This window comes from Coptis chinensis, chromosome 8, assembly GCF_015680905.1.
Source record: "Coptis chinensis isolate HL-2020 chromosome 8, ASM1568090v1, whole genome shotgun sequence".
Taxonomy (NCBI): Eukaryota; Viridiplantae; Streptophyta; class Magnoliopsida; order Ranunculales; family Ranunculaceae; genus Coptis; species Coptis chinensis.
Window position 1 is genome coordinate 47,353,127 of NC_141463.1, and position 15,610 is coordinate 47,368,736.

Below are 15,610 nucleotides of genomic sequence, written 5' to 3' on the forward strand. Positions count from 1 at the left end.
TTCTTCTCACATTCAAAATGGCTTATTCTTCTCATTATGTTGAATCAAGCTCCTCATCCGAAGATGAGAACATGATGAATGGCGATGAGAACATGTTCATACCTATTTTCTCATTGTTACAATACATGCACGAAGCTACTCGTGATCATCGAGGTTCGGTTCCTGGTAGAAAGTACATTTATCGTGATCGAATTGACGCTCACAATAGGATTATGATGGATTATTTCATGCAATACCCGAAGTATCCCCTTGATATCTTCCGTAGGAGGTTTAGGATGCACCGCCATCTCTTCGTCCGAATCTTGAAAGCCATCTCTGACCAAGACAAGTACTTCACATACAAGGTTGATGGCATTAGAAAGCCATGTTTGACGGGTATGAAAAAGGTGGTTGCTTGCATTCGTTTGCTTGCATATGGTTGTGGTACGGATGCGTGGGATAAATACGTTCAAATCACAAAGAGCACCCTTTTTCGAAAGCTTGCGGCATTTTTGTGATGCCATGTTGGCGGTCTTCAAGGAAGAATATTTGAGGGCTCTAAATGAAGAAGACATTCAATGTCTACTTGCGCAAGGTGAAAATCGTGGCTTCCCGGGTATGCTTGGAAGTTTGGATTGTATGCATTTGCAATGAGAAATGTGTCCTACGGCATGGCAAGGTACACATGTATGACATAAGAAGAAACCTACAATCATTTTGGAAGTCGTTGCCGATCAAGACTTGTGGATTTAGCATGTTTTTTTTGGTATGGCGGGTTTAAACAACGACGTCAACATGCTTCAACGTTCTTACCTCTTTGACAATCTTATACATAGTGATGCTCCTCGTTGCAATTACACCATGAATGGTCGCCAATACAAAATGGCTTACTATCTAGCCGATGGGATTTATTCTAAATGGGCTACATTTGTACAAACAATCCCTCACCCAACAACTCAAATAGAGGGATTCTTTGCTAAGATACAAGAAGCGTATCGCAAAAATGTGGAGCATGCATTTGGTGTCTTACAAGCTAGATAGGGGATAATCAAGAGGCTGGCGCGAATGTGGAGTAGGGATGACATTAATTGGATAATGAAAATGTGTATATTTTACATAATATGATTGTCGATAATGAACGAGAGATTGATATCGAAGACTGACAAATTGACATGGATTGGAAGCCACCAGTCGCATTGCATGTTGTCGAGAATCAAAATGAGGAAATTGCAAGAAGACTCAACACACTTCGTCACATTCAGAGCAGAGAAACTAATGTTCAACTAAGAGTTGACCTCATCAATCACCTTTGGCAATTTCGTGCGGATCAAGGAATGTAGTATGATTATTTCTATGTTTGAAGTTTGAGTATTATCTATGTTTGTTCTATAGTTTGAGTATTATCTATGTTTGACTTTATGTTGTTTCAAGACAATTCAAATTAAAATTGAAATTACAATATTGGAAATAAACTAACAACAATAATGGAAATGAAATAACTAAAACAATATTGAAATTAATCTAAGTAGTAGAAGCACCACCCCCACTAGAAGCACCACTTGGAGTTCTAAACGTTCCATTCTCTCTCTTTTGGCGAATTATCTCCATTTTCATCGTCTTGAAGTATTCGGCAACTTCTGGCTCAAGAGTAGAAGTATCTTGTGCTAATATTTTGTTGTCTTCTTTCCACTTCTTGAGCTCCATCATCTTCACCCTATCTGTGGCGGCATTCATCATTTATGCGAAATACTTCTCCATCATCTTGTAATTCTCTCCTCCTTTCTTCATCCTTTCTTTCTCACCCCTTGTTCGGTGGTCGATTTTTCTTGGTTCCACTTCCACTTCCATCCCCAACTTGTGTAGGAAATGGATCAATTGGAACACCACCAAGAGTTGCCGATGGCGTTGTGGGTGTTGAAGGCATGACTTCGTCATCTACATTGAGAATGACATTGGTTCATCTCCTCGATGTAGTTGTGGACCGTCTCTCCAAATCTTCATTCTATTTTGGGCTATCTTTGAGGAGGACCCAACAATGCTCAAATTAAAAGTGTGTGTTATGAGCCAACATATATGTTGTTTTTGCCTCGACCAACCAATTTTGGATCATTGTGCCACTTCTTGCGGTCCTCTCCGAAGAAGAGATAATTCCCACCCACCGATTGCAAGCTTTTTGGATGTGTGCAAATCGAGTGGACACCGAATCCTTACTTCTTTTGTTGTTTTCGCCAACTCTCTCTCGAAATTTCTCTAATATTCTCTCCCAATAGTGTGTGACTCGTTGCCCCGTACCAACAATCGGATCTTCATTAACATATATCCACGCTTTGCAAAGAGCCTCATCTTCTTGAATTCAAAAATTGGCAGACCTTGTAGATTTCTTTCCTTTTGATGTGGGTTGCATGTTCATTTGGATCCATTGTTGTACTTGGAGTAGTGATTGTTGTAGTTGGAGTAGATAGAAATTGTATGAGAATTGGGAGCAAATGGTGAGAGAGTTGTGTGAAGTAGTTGCTATAAATTTGCAATTTCAGAAAAACTAGCCGTTTCTAGCCGTTGGGATGTCTGGACTAGACAGACGGTAAAGTTTATGCTGTCCGTTGCAATTTAACGTACAGATGGCAGAAACTCTGTCATCCGTATCTCGAACTTAACAACTGCTAAAAGTCCCCATTGGGCTGATTTTTTGAATTTGGACTGCCAAATTTGGCTGGGGCTGCTAAAAGGCCTATGTGGCACCTTTTAACAGCCCATTATAGCTGCTCCCCATTGGACTTGCTCTAAGGTTTAATCATTTTTCAAAAACCCAAAGCAGTTTACCAACTTGCAGATTCTTCCTCCTCTTTTTGTCAACATAAGTGTAAAAACCATTGAATAACTAGATTTAGTAAAATAAAATGCGTCAGGACTCAAAAGGCAAATATCCTTCATAGGTCCCACTTAATAAATGTGTTTGTCAACCACGTGCATAGTACGTGCATCTTGTTAGTAATATATAATGTACTATGTCTATTTTTGCACTTTAGGTACTATATTATTTTCTATGCAGTTTCCTACAATGTACTATTAGTTTTGTTTCAAGTGACGACCCATGACTCAAATTCCATTCAATTAAAGCTAAGGTGGCCTACACGTGTCATGTTTTTGCTTACACAACATAGAGTCATTGTTTATATCAGCACACAAGCTCAAGAAACATGTCATCACATAATACGATTAAATCTCCATCGTCCAATTCAATAGTAAAGATCTTATCTCAAAACAAATTATAGATCTAATCTGAACCGTAGAATGAAAAATCAAATTATGATATAATGTTCATACTTTAATTATAGCTCCATCTTCTTCCTAATCAAGCCCTTTCACCAATCAGCCCTCCCACTATTAAATAATTAATTGCCCCATTTCCTATCATCATCTTCCACTACAAGAATACTGAGTATTCGCCACGGCCATTAACCGTGGCTAAAGGCCTTTTCCCACGGTCAAAAGCCGTTGCACGACCGTAGCCAATACGCTTGTGGCTAACCTATTGCCACGGCCAATGGCTGTGCCAAAGCTTGCCTTTTTGCCCACAGTTTTGAACTGTCCCAAGAGCTGTGGCAAATATTCCTTTTGCCGCAGTTGATGTCTGTGGCTAATCCTTACATGAACCGTGGGGATTTATTTTTTGCTAACTAAATGTATTGTTTGGCCACAGTTTAAGGCCGTGGCGAATGTTTTAAACTATTTAAAAAAAATTTGGTCCCACACTTTTTTATCACCCCTGCTATTTATACAAAATTCTAACAATCTAAGCAAAACCTACTAGAATAATAATTCTCTACAATTAAACATGGTTTTGTACACAATATGTATTGTACATAAACATTGAACATCATAGAACCAATTAGCAATCCAAACTTGCATAAAGAACAAATATAAGAAATTGGAAATATACTATTAAGAATGACTCCCAAAAAATATAAAAACATCACCATAAATGGCACCTAAACTCATTGGACTATGTTCCCAGCCATATATACACAATGCTCTCAGCTATATATACACAATGCTCTCAGCTACTTTTGATCAAAGTCTATATATTTTGGTTTGCTTCTCTGTACCTCATCATGTATCTTGCCTTAGAGAGTAGGTTTTGAAAATATATCTACAGCCATATAAAAACAAACATTAGAACTTCGAAGACAAACATCTACGCTATGCGCAATGGTAACTTCGAATAGTAAATGGTTAGTTTTAAAAAGTCATTATTCACGAATACTTTACTCTGCTATTTTACCCATTTTAAGCAACTCGGTTTCCCTATAATATTGTTAGTTTTATGTTTATATAAAGGAAATGATCAAACAAAACTTTGCTAACTATTCTAATTCAGATGAATTCGGAGAAAGGACTTGTCGTAGTTGTAGACATAAGATCTTACTTGACAAGTGACAGAGTGTGACACAATTGAGTCTTTCCACCATGGAAATCGCCATACAATTCAGTTATAGAGCCGGTCTAATTCCACCTATTAAGAAGTACCATGTTAAAGCAATACAATGACACTTTATTAGCATTTTATTTGGTTCATTTGCTTGGCGTATACAAACTAAAATTCTTATCATACATACTAGATACTTACCCTCTAAAATCTTGTCCAACTCCCTCGATCCAGTCGTAATCTGAATGATTTCAAGTCTTTGTGCATGGATATTGCTAGCCCTAGTAAACCCCAATGGAACCAACTTTGACGCTGTTGAAAATGAAGACACAAGACAAAATTAATTGCTAATAATCAATGGATGCATGAAGCAGGAAAAACCAAAAAGGTTAAGCACTACGATGCAAAAGAAAAATAATAAGAGCATGCTTCACCAATTTTGTCAACTTTATTCTCACCAATTCCTTTTGTTCTATCTTAGAAAATGATCCCGGCCTCACAAACATGCAAGTTCAATCAAAACAATGATGCCATAACCCAAGCTACAGAAATTTCATCGAATTTACATTGTACACTAATAGGTTTTCTTGAAGTCTAGGCGTTTTCTTAGTATATGTAGCATCAGATCTAATATTCTATAGCAAAATTTTCTAACTGAACTTCTTACATCTACTTATCATTTTGATGTATATAAGTTATACATTAATATCACGAAGGGTTATTTCAAGAAGAAGCACGACCATTCAGGATAAGTACAAGAACACCATTAAAATCAAAATAACGATAACAATAACAATTATATAGATTATTCAGTAATCTATATAATCAAACAAGCTGCATATATAATCAAACAAATGGTTTACCCTGCATAGAATCGATTAAAATGAGACCATTGTGATTTGTAAACAAGCTTCATATATAAAATTGATAATGGGAGCACCAAGGCGGTGGACAGAATAACTGAATAAACTAAGTACCTCAACTACCAAATTTTCCTTTATCCTTCTCTCCTTTTCAGTTAATTCAGTCCGAGTCTTAGCAAGGTCATGCTCCAAGCATGCAATGGAATTCTGCTTCTCATAAACAAGTTTTCTTGTTTCATCCAGCTCAGCTTCTATCACTCTCAAGTTTGCCTGAGATCCAAAATAAATCCACAGAATAAAGCACCATAATACTAGTACATCAAACATAAGGTACAAAAGAGGCTACAAAACCAAGTGGAGAACTCTAGATGTCTAGACCACCTCTTACTCCAAAATATTAGTGATGAAAACATGAATCCTACATCAAGAATCAAGATATCACTACAAGTTGTGCCATATCCTACAATAAGCACCTTAATAAATTTTATTTACTAACTGCGTCAATGAAATTCGGGCATCCGCTTTTGGATCCCCAGTTCGCACCGAGGTCTTACTATGTTCCATACCAACCGTACCATGTTTCCAATGACATTTCATATTTCGTTTGATGAAATCCTTGTTTCCAGTCTCTAATGCACTTAAAAGGATTATCTGTCATTGAGGTTACTAATATACCAAGCGCCCTCAGTCTTTTGTGTTATTGAACCATAACATGGCACTGCAAATGGTGGAATTTTTAATAGGTACGTTTACAATATTTAGGCTGTTGTCATACACTTGTACTATGGTGTTCCTGTGTCTATGAAACAGATTTAAAATAAAATTAAATACATTTATTACAGCTCAATTGAGTAAGGAGCTATGTTCCAAGCACACATTCAAGTATAGTTATATGGTAGTAGACTCACAGCTAAAATGCTAGTCACCTACAAAGCTGTGATATTTCCATTCAGTTGCAAGCCCTCCAAGCCTTCCACTTGGAGTAAAATATATTTGGATAATGTTGGGCTAGATTCTTACAATTTAAAAATGAATGGTACGACCCTATACCACAAATCTATCCAGGTAGAAATGAGCAAGAGAAAGGATGCACTACAACAAATATGACATATGACATCACTAATTTTAGATCACTTTCAGTGAAGTGATGTCATATGAAAACTATGACATCACTTTTCTCAACATGTGATGTAATAATTATTACAATCTTTTTTTAACATCACTTATTTAAAAGACTGATTTAGTAGAGTTGTACAACATCATTTTAATAAGTGATGTCATGATAGTGATATAGTAACACTTTTTTACGTCACTCGCCATATCACTTATAAAGTGATGTAATATCTATGTATTCAACATCACTTTAAAAGTGTTGTTACTCACCGTGTCACTTATAAAGTGATGTAATATCTATGTATTCAACGTCACTTTAAGAGTGATTTTGCCAAGTTTTTGAAATCACTTGTGATGTGACTTCGGAATGTTATTAATGATATACCTATTAATTATTAAGTTAATTAGTTAGAAAAACAATCAAAAAAAAAATTAGGTTAAATAGAAATGAAATAGGCGCGTGATTGGTTTGCTAGACCAAGGTCCAAAATATTGAATTCGGTGAATATTTCGATGTACCTAAAAATCGATATATATCGAATATATCAGAAATATCAGAGATATCTATTTTTTTGTTGACCAGTCAAAATTTTGTTTTGTATGTTGATATATCGAAAATATCGTCGATTATATCGGAAATACCGTCACAATATATCGGTCAAAGTCAATACTTTATATCGGAAATATCGGAAATATCGTATATATCGGTCGATATATATCATTATATCGGAAATTGCGATATATATTGGGAAAAAAATAATTCAACATGGTTGAGATATATCGAATATTTCTATATCGGTGTACCAAAAAAACGAGATATATCGGATATATCTCCGATATATGGGCGATATTTTGGGCATTGTCCTAGCCGAGAAATAAAAAAATAAAGAGACCGCGGTTTTTTCTAGTTAATATATTTTGGTTTCCCTTTTGAATAGAAAAACCAGAAAAATTAGTTTAAATAGAAATTAAAAAGCCACTGGTTTGCTTTCGACTACCCTTAAACCAAAATTAGAAATAAAAACCGCCAATTCGATCACGAAAATTTTGGTTTGCTAGAACTTGGTATAAGTTATACTTAGGGCAAACTATTATGGGAAAAATCGAGAAAAGTCGGCTGAAAATTATTGCGAAGCGGGTTTGTTTCTTCCTCCTTTCTTCCTCCCCTCTTGATTTTCTTCTCATATACCGGTTTGAAATTAACTAATTTATACCTTGTTTTCATGATTTCTTCAAAAAAAAAAAAATCTTCTTTTCAGTTACTGCGTGAGCGAAGGAAGAACATAAAACGGGTTCCTTTTTTTTCTCTCCCTCTCCATACTTTCGATTTCCGATATTTTTTGTGTCATTAAGTAGTTTTTTTTGTGTGTGTGGAATTGGGCATGATGATACTGCAATGGTGATACTTGATGTCTAGATGGTAGTCATGGAATCCGGTTTTACAAGTTACAAGATAACTCATGGTGTGTATTCAAAAGGCCTACATGTAACTAAACTTACCAGACATAAGTCATTATAATGTCTTACTACATTAGTGAGGCAAGTATTTATTGATTTTTAATGCTGAATGCAAAGGTAGTTTAAGCCTTTAAAGTGATCTCTTTGAAATCACCATTCCTTTCATGTCGAGTCGAGTTTCTTTTCTTCTCTAGTAACAAGTTTTGGAGCAAATCCCCCTCTGTTATATAGTTCTGGAGAAAAGGTTGCTTGTACATTTTTGGCTTCCAGATTTTACTGTTGTTTGAAGTTCAATATTCCAAGTCACGGACCGGGCTACATAAAAACAGTTTTGTATTACATATCCTTGTTAGAAACTTAAGGTTGTCATAGGATGCATCTATTATTTTGTCTCTTGTAAATTATTCGGATAAAATAGCTGATTTAGTACAATTTCCTTATGGGTCTTTGGAGCGTTATAATTTGTAATCTTGAGATGTATCTTCATTGGGTGTTAAGCCATCGTAATTTGAGTAAGTTGGGGCGTATGTTTGGAAAATGTTGATAGCACTATCCATGGTCTTTGTTTTTGAATATTTTATACTATGAGATGGGGGTAGTAGAGCAAGTTCGACATTGAAGCGGGATTAGTTGGAATTGAATGGAAAAGCAACTCCATTTCTACTGGCCTAAACTTTGGAATAAAGCGATTGTGACCTTGTGATAATTGCATATACTCGGTTTATGGCTTAGTGCGGTTGATGATATCTGCTCTAGTGTTAATTACCGACCTCGACTATCAACTCTGAGAGGTCATTTTGGAGGAGAAACCATGCACTTTTGGGATCTCCATTTCCTTGGTTTGAACCTTTAAGCTCTTATTGATGTGGCCACACTTTGGAATAAGAGAATGTGACCTTGTGAAGGTCTTAATTACATATACTCTGGTTTATGGTGGGTTAAGCGGTTGATGATATCTGCCCCAAGTGTTAATTACGACTATGACGTTCAACTTCTGAGAGGTCATTTTGGAGGAGAAACTATGTGTTTTGGGATCTCCGTCTCCTTGGTTAGAACCTTTAAACTCTTATTTATGTGGCGGACTTTGGAATAAGAGAATGTGACCTTGTGAAAGTCTTAATTGCATATATCGTGGTTTTATGGTGGGTTAGCGGTTGGTTGATGATATCTGCCCAAGTGTTAATTACGACTATGGCGTTCTCTGCAGAGGTCATTTTTGGAGGAGAAACTATCGTTTTGGGATCTCCGTGCTCCTTTGTTAGAACCTTTATGCCCTTATTTATGTTCTTAGCTTAATTTAACAGCATGTAAATCCCGATTCGGGGGGGAAAAAGGGCTAAGTGGCAATTGAAGTGAGTGAGCTAATGCCTACTTCACATATCTCAGGAAATGCCTCGATAGACATCTTGTTTCTGCCCCACGATCATCTCAAACACCACAATCAAAAGCATGTCCGGTGCAATGTGAAATTTCAGCTCTATGGTTGGGCATACATGCTTGGGTATATTTGTTTTACACTACAAAAGATAAGTTTGTTTGCTTTCTTTTCGGTTTTGTGTTGGTTCAGTTTATTTTCAGCACCGTAATCTATTTACGTGAAGATCACGGTGGTGCGGGCGGACTTCAGTGCCCTTTTGGGTAATTAGCTAAGTGGTTAGATGGGCTACTTCAAATTCCAATAATGGGACTTTATGCTAAACGGTATGTGGCAACATTTTGTGGTACATTTAACCGTGCCTATGGCTCTGTATTAAGGTGCGGGCAAATGTTTTGAATGTCGGACATCATAAAGAGCTTTTCAAGTAGTTACTAGTGATCTTCCGTTGGTAATTAAGTGCTTTCGAGGTTAGGTTGAATTCTTTAGTGAGGCTGATATATTCATCATGCCCACCGCTTTGTGCTTATTATAATTGGCTTGAGGGATTATAGAAAGCAAATGCAATCCATTATAAATTGCAGTTGGGATGAAAAGCTATTTTTAATGGAGTGCAACCTGAAATCATGGGTATCCTAATTCCTATCGAAACAACGGCAAATTTGCTAATAGAAATGCCAAAGATGATTTTGTCGGACCACGGTTTTCGGTCCACCGCCCGGTGTTATTGGTGGCCTTGTTACGGTTAATTCACCTCATTATAATGAGAACATCAAATGCCATTAATTTTGGCTCTGCTGGTTAATTAAAACTGACTATCTTTGACATTTACGTAGCAAAAATTCTTTGAACGGGGAAGCCTATTGTCTCTCTTATTAGTGCAGAAAAATGGGTGATCCGCTGAATGCCTAAAAATGCTCAATTAGGAGTTTAGGGCGCACCAAAGTTTAAAAACGCTGCAAGATTAGGACACACCAATGTGGGTGATCGTTGAATGCCTATAAATCTTTGCAAGATTAGGACAGACCAAAGTGGGAGACTAAATGCGAAACCAGCTGCGTCGATAATTGCACCTCATTTGGCATGTTATTCTGTATGCAACTATGTTTTGATGAGGCAAAAACTAAAAAATCTAATGATTGGCTAAAATTTAGGCCATAGAAAATGCTTTGCCGGACCAGGAGGAACAAAAATTGTAAAATTTATGTACTATTTCAAATGTTATTTGTTATTTTTCTCGATAATTCAAATGTTGATTCTTCGCGGTTTAAAGCTAATCGAGCAAGTCACTCCAAGAGCTTATAGCGATTAATCAGAATTAATCGCCTTAGTTAATCTATAATACATATGTCGATAATCTTAATACAACAAAGTGAATAGCTAAGTAAACCGTTTAATGTATGAGGTTGTTGAACAAGATAATTTTGTTCAATTTTTCCAATTATCAAATATTTGGACAAGATTAATTTGTTGAATTTTTTTCCCCTTCGTTCATCGTTCAGCATACCACTTAATGAATTTATACTGCAATGATAAATATCATTGACACAGGAATTTTATCTCATAAAATAAACTGATATCATAGCCTTTGTATGATCCCGCTTCCTAACATGAGAACTGTGAGAGTTTATCATTAGTGAGAGATTAGTTAAGCATGATCCCCTCCATTTTCAAACGGATTAGGTGGGTTTTTCTGTTTTGGGTTTTTGTGGACTTAAATTTAAAAACAAACATACAAAACTGGCGAGAACTATTAAGCGGGCTTTTGTTATGCCGATTTCTTGAAATCGGCCGATTAAGCGGAACAAATCTCCCGATTTGTGGCACCCGCTCAGGCCTCTATTTATTTTATTTTTTTTGTTCAGATCAGTCGAGTGGCGCATAGCGCTTATGCTCCAATTAAGCGACGATTAATAGGCACTTAAACTACCCAGCATAAGAGTGAAATATCTGAGTGATGACACAAGAGAGAAATAAAATCCGAGTAGAGAAATCACACATCCACTTGCTTGATCACTATACCATATCCTAAGCGAGAATTTAGGCCCTCTTTGGATCGATATATCCATAAATTCTGACTTAAGTATATTTTCCGCTAGTTGCCCCACTAAACCTTTCATTAGCCTTTTCACAAACCACAGATATTTTACCCAATAAAACAAAATAAAAAAATAAAATCAGCCTACCTATCTGGATAAGTCTGAGAAATAGGATGAGTGGAGATAGAATTTTGGACACTGCAGTTCTATAGGAAAGTGGAACTTATAAATAAGAACATGATCATTAAATACTAGGAATTTAGAAGTTTAAGAAAATTCGGACGTCAAAGAATTATAAAATATAGCATTTCTCAAGATTCAATTCACATTAATGTAATACCAATAAGATAGATCTTCTCGTAATGAGGAGGCGGTCGCTACATAAGAACAAAGGTGTAACTGTTAGTGGTTATAGAATGTGCCATTGTATGCTCCTTCTATTTTAAATTACCAAGTAAGCCTTGAATTGCTGAAATTCCCGGGTAATTTTCGTTGGTTGAAGATTCTTGACTATAATAGGTGAAACTTCAAAATTAGTAGAATATCAAGACCTCAAGTATGGTGGGGCTTGCCTTGTGTTCATACGTACCAAACAAACTTATGGATGTTTAACACTTTCTACTTCATAAGTTTTTGTAGTACTACATTTTTTCTGTATTCTTTCTTTTTTGCTGAAATGTGGCTCTGTGCCTTAAGTTCTGGTCATTGATTTTGGTTGAATGGTAGTATAATTTGATAGAATTCCTACCATTAAGTGACCTGTTCACCATGACCAGGTCATCACAGCTGTCAATAGATCCAGTTTTAGTTGTAACTATATCTTAAGATTTATGCAACAACATCTCAGCTGTAATATACCTCTTAACTGGTACACTCAAGAGTCAAGAGTGTGTAGACATTTGAGATCTACATATTTGTGGGAACTGCATCCCACGATTGCATCACTTAATTTCTCACCGATTTGTTAGGATTGACTCTGCTAATGTTGTTTCGATTCTTATACATCTAGGTGCTCCTCTTCGATATAGTAGGTTCAATATAAGCAACGTTATGGACAAGACTTGGAGAACTTTAAATAGGTTAAATAGTTTACACTTCTATTGCTTTATTTGAAACAAGTGCTTATTACTATGTACATATATCATTGACTATGCTGAAATTTTCCAGAGCTAGTGATCGGTCGACGAAGATCTTTGTTGATGAATTCATCGCATTTCGCTTTGGCTCCTTTGATGGATAAAACAAGCATTAGATGTCCGTGCATTAGTTGCAAAAAACTTTAACCATTTGAGTCCCGATATTGTAAAAGACCATTTGATCATTGAGGGTATTGATATGACTTATGATCCTTTTCGTTTTGCATGGAGAAGAAGGGCAAGTGCATGTAGTAGATGAAGGAGTTGAAACTACGGACTTTAACCTCTTTGAGACTTATGAGATGCTTAAAGCGACAAATGAGAGTAATAAGAAAGAAGAGTTTTCGGTGATCCAAAAAAGAGGCCAAATTCCAAAAGGCGGTTGAGGAGTCCGAAAGGCCATTGTATGAAGGTTGTAGCAAGTATCTGAAGTTGGAAAGCAGTTGTTCTGTACTGTATAGCATAAAATCTAAACATGGTTTGTCTAATAGAGGTTTTCTGAGAGTTTTTAGGCGTTGAAGGATATGTTTAGGAGGAGGGTAATGTTATTCCAAAGTCAAATAATTCAGCAAGCGCTGTTATTAGGAAGTTTGACTGGATTATAAGCAAATCGACGATGTGTAAATGATTGCATGTTATACATCGGTGATTTTAAAAATGATGTGAGCTGTCGAAAGTGCAAGACTACACGATGGAAAACTGATCCTCATACAAAAAAAGTACGAGAAGGTTCAAAGAAAGGTTTTGAGGTACTTTCCTATTATTCCAAGGTTCAAGAGGATGTTTGATCGTCGAAATGGCAAAACAGTTGACGTGGCATGCATCCAATGAGAGTACTGATGGAAACATGCGTCATCCGGTTGATAGTCCTGCATGGAAACATATTGATAGCAGTTGGCCCTCTTTCGGTGATGAAGCACGAAATCTTCGACTGGCATTGTCTTGGACTAGCTATTTTGAGGCTATGCCATGTATTTAAGACAATCATTTCTTGGAATTAACCACACATCTTCTATATCGAAGGAAAGTATGACTAGGATTATATAATTCATGGATTTGACTTGGTGTCATCGGAAGGCTCTAAGATAAATTCATCAAATACAATATATTAACCATGGATTCACTTCTCTATGAATTTGCTTTTAGACAAGTGTCTAGATTTTGGGGATTGCATTAGATGTTTTCTTTTTTCGTTCGTGTTTTCAAATTTCATTTTTTCACTCTTTTGATGAAGATTCGTATCACAAAAAGGCAGTTTGATTATAATCTATGCAATACTCAGATACTGATCATTAATAAGTATTTAGCTTGAATAAGGTGCAAGTCTCATGCATTCAGCTTGAACTTCCTTAAGATATAGACTAATACAATGAGGAGTCGAGGACAATTCATATTTGAGTCATCTTGTTTATATCGTTGACCAGTTCATCGAGTTTTCCCAAGGTTATTATATGACTTTAAAACTTACCGGTTGGCTCGGTGATTCAAAAATTAGTGGTGTTATTGCTTGGGATTTAGGGATTTCTACTACTCTCTACGTACGGGAACATTGTGAGTGTTGTTCTCCTCATAGAAAAGTTGAATTTTGTTTGTTACGTGAGACCATGAGAGATAAACGGGTACGATGTGTTGAAAAGCTTAAAATTGTCTACTGAGATCTTTGTATCTCCTCCTCGAGCTCTTATTCCCCTACCTATTCGATGTCCCTTGTCTAGTCATTTAAGGTTCGAAAGTTCCTTAAGAAATTGCTGCATTTTTTTCCGTTTGGCATGTGCTCTTAGACCGTGTTTTCACCACAGATAACCTTAAAAGAGATTTCAAGAAGCAATTCTCAATTTTCATCCGTTGTGTTTGTCGATGATAGTCCATAAGTTATACCCGGCCTCATTATTTGCATTCTCTTGGCGGTTCCGGAATACCATCATTATGTTGTCGAGGGGTCTATGGGGGTCCGAGGTTTGATGAAGGGGATTCTAGCCTTATGGAACTTAAGGGTTTACTCCACGTAAGGGTATTTGCACTTGGAGAGTTGGAGTATGATTATGTAATTATGCAGGCCCTATGGTTGGAGAGGAATAGCGAGGCACTTTAATCATGTCAATAAAGGGTTGTTTTTCTTTGGGTCTAAGGTACCTTTTGAAGGGATGCAAGATATCTTTGCTAGTATTTTGTTTCTTTGCCCTGCCGTGCTTAAATCTTTGTTGACGAAGTCGGACTTGCCTTCATTCTTCGACCGGAATGCAGACCTTTTTTCATCGTTGTGCTTTCATGTTCTTTTTCTTTTTTATTAGCTTTGTACTTCATGGATTTTGATTGATTTATTGTTTGTGATTAAATTTAAATAGAGAAATGAGCATATTTATTCCAAAGATGAGGCTTACGCCTCATAACGCCTCGAAAGCCTTTAGATTTTTTCAAACATTGGGTTGAGGATGGCTATAAATAGTATTTTATTAACCAATAACATTGAGGAACTGATCTTGATTATACTAGTGGTGAGGCTATCATCTTAAGAAACAAAAAAAGTAGCTACTTTGTTATCAATAAGGATTCCATTTAGTATGTTTAATCTCCATAGTTTGTCCATGACCAAAGATTTCAATAATGCAGGTCAAGGTTTCAATTGGGAAGGAAAGTAAGGATACCTTTATTGTTTTGATCGCCAAAGATAGAAACCTGCGATTATCAATTTCAAGGATCGATTCCACACAACTCGAAAGAAGATCGATTCCACACAACTCTGCAGACCTATTGCTCTTGACGCAGGGGTATGAACAATGTTATCTCATGTTTGTCTTGTAGTGACTTTTATGTTTCATCGATCTAGCTATCTGTATAATAGAGTTTTGAGTTCTTAGATCTAGCTATATCTATGAGAGTTCAAGTTCATAACCAAATTTGCTACAACTTTACCTTTGCAGGCTCATTTATATACTATCTTGGAACTTTGTCGGGCATTTGACCAAATTTTCAAGGAACATCTAGATGGAGGGTAAGCCCTTCTCAAAAGCTTTGATCTTCCCTCTATTTAACCTAGCCCCATGTCCCCACTCGCTGATTTTAAAAGTAGACCAAATAAGAGTTTTTAATTTTTTTTTTCTTTAATCAAACTTTTCTTTTATGATGCAAAGTAGAAGGAAGACGAGTTCATATTTCCGAGAGTTGTTAGTCATGGTGTTTTATGCTTTAAGAGATGGGGAAACTTGACTTTTCTCGACAAG

General features: G+C 36.3%; 1 protein-coding gene across 1 annotated transcript; it reads left to right on the forward strand.

Annotated features, from left to right (window-relative positions):
- The first annotated feature begins 17 nt into the window (after nt 1–17).
- On the forward strand, nt 18–497 carry LOC147481712 (uncharacterized). Its single transcript, XM_086579015.1, has one exon. It carries the CDS (start codon nt 18–20, stop codon nt 495–497), a length of 480 nt encoding a protein of 159 aa, XP_086435141.1.
- Nucleotides 498–15,610: the final 15,113 nt, after the last annotated feature.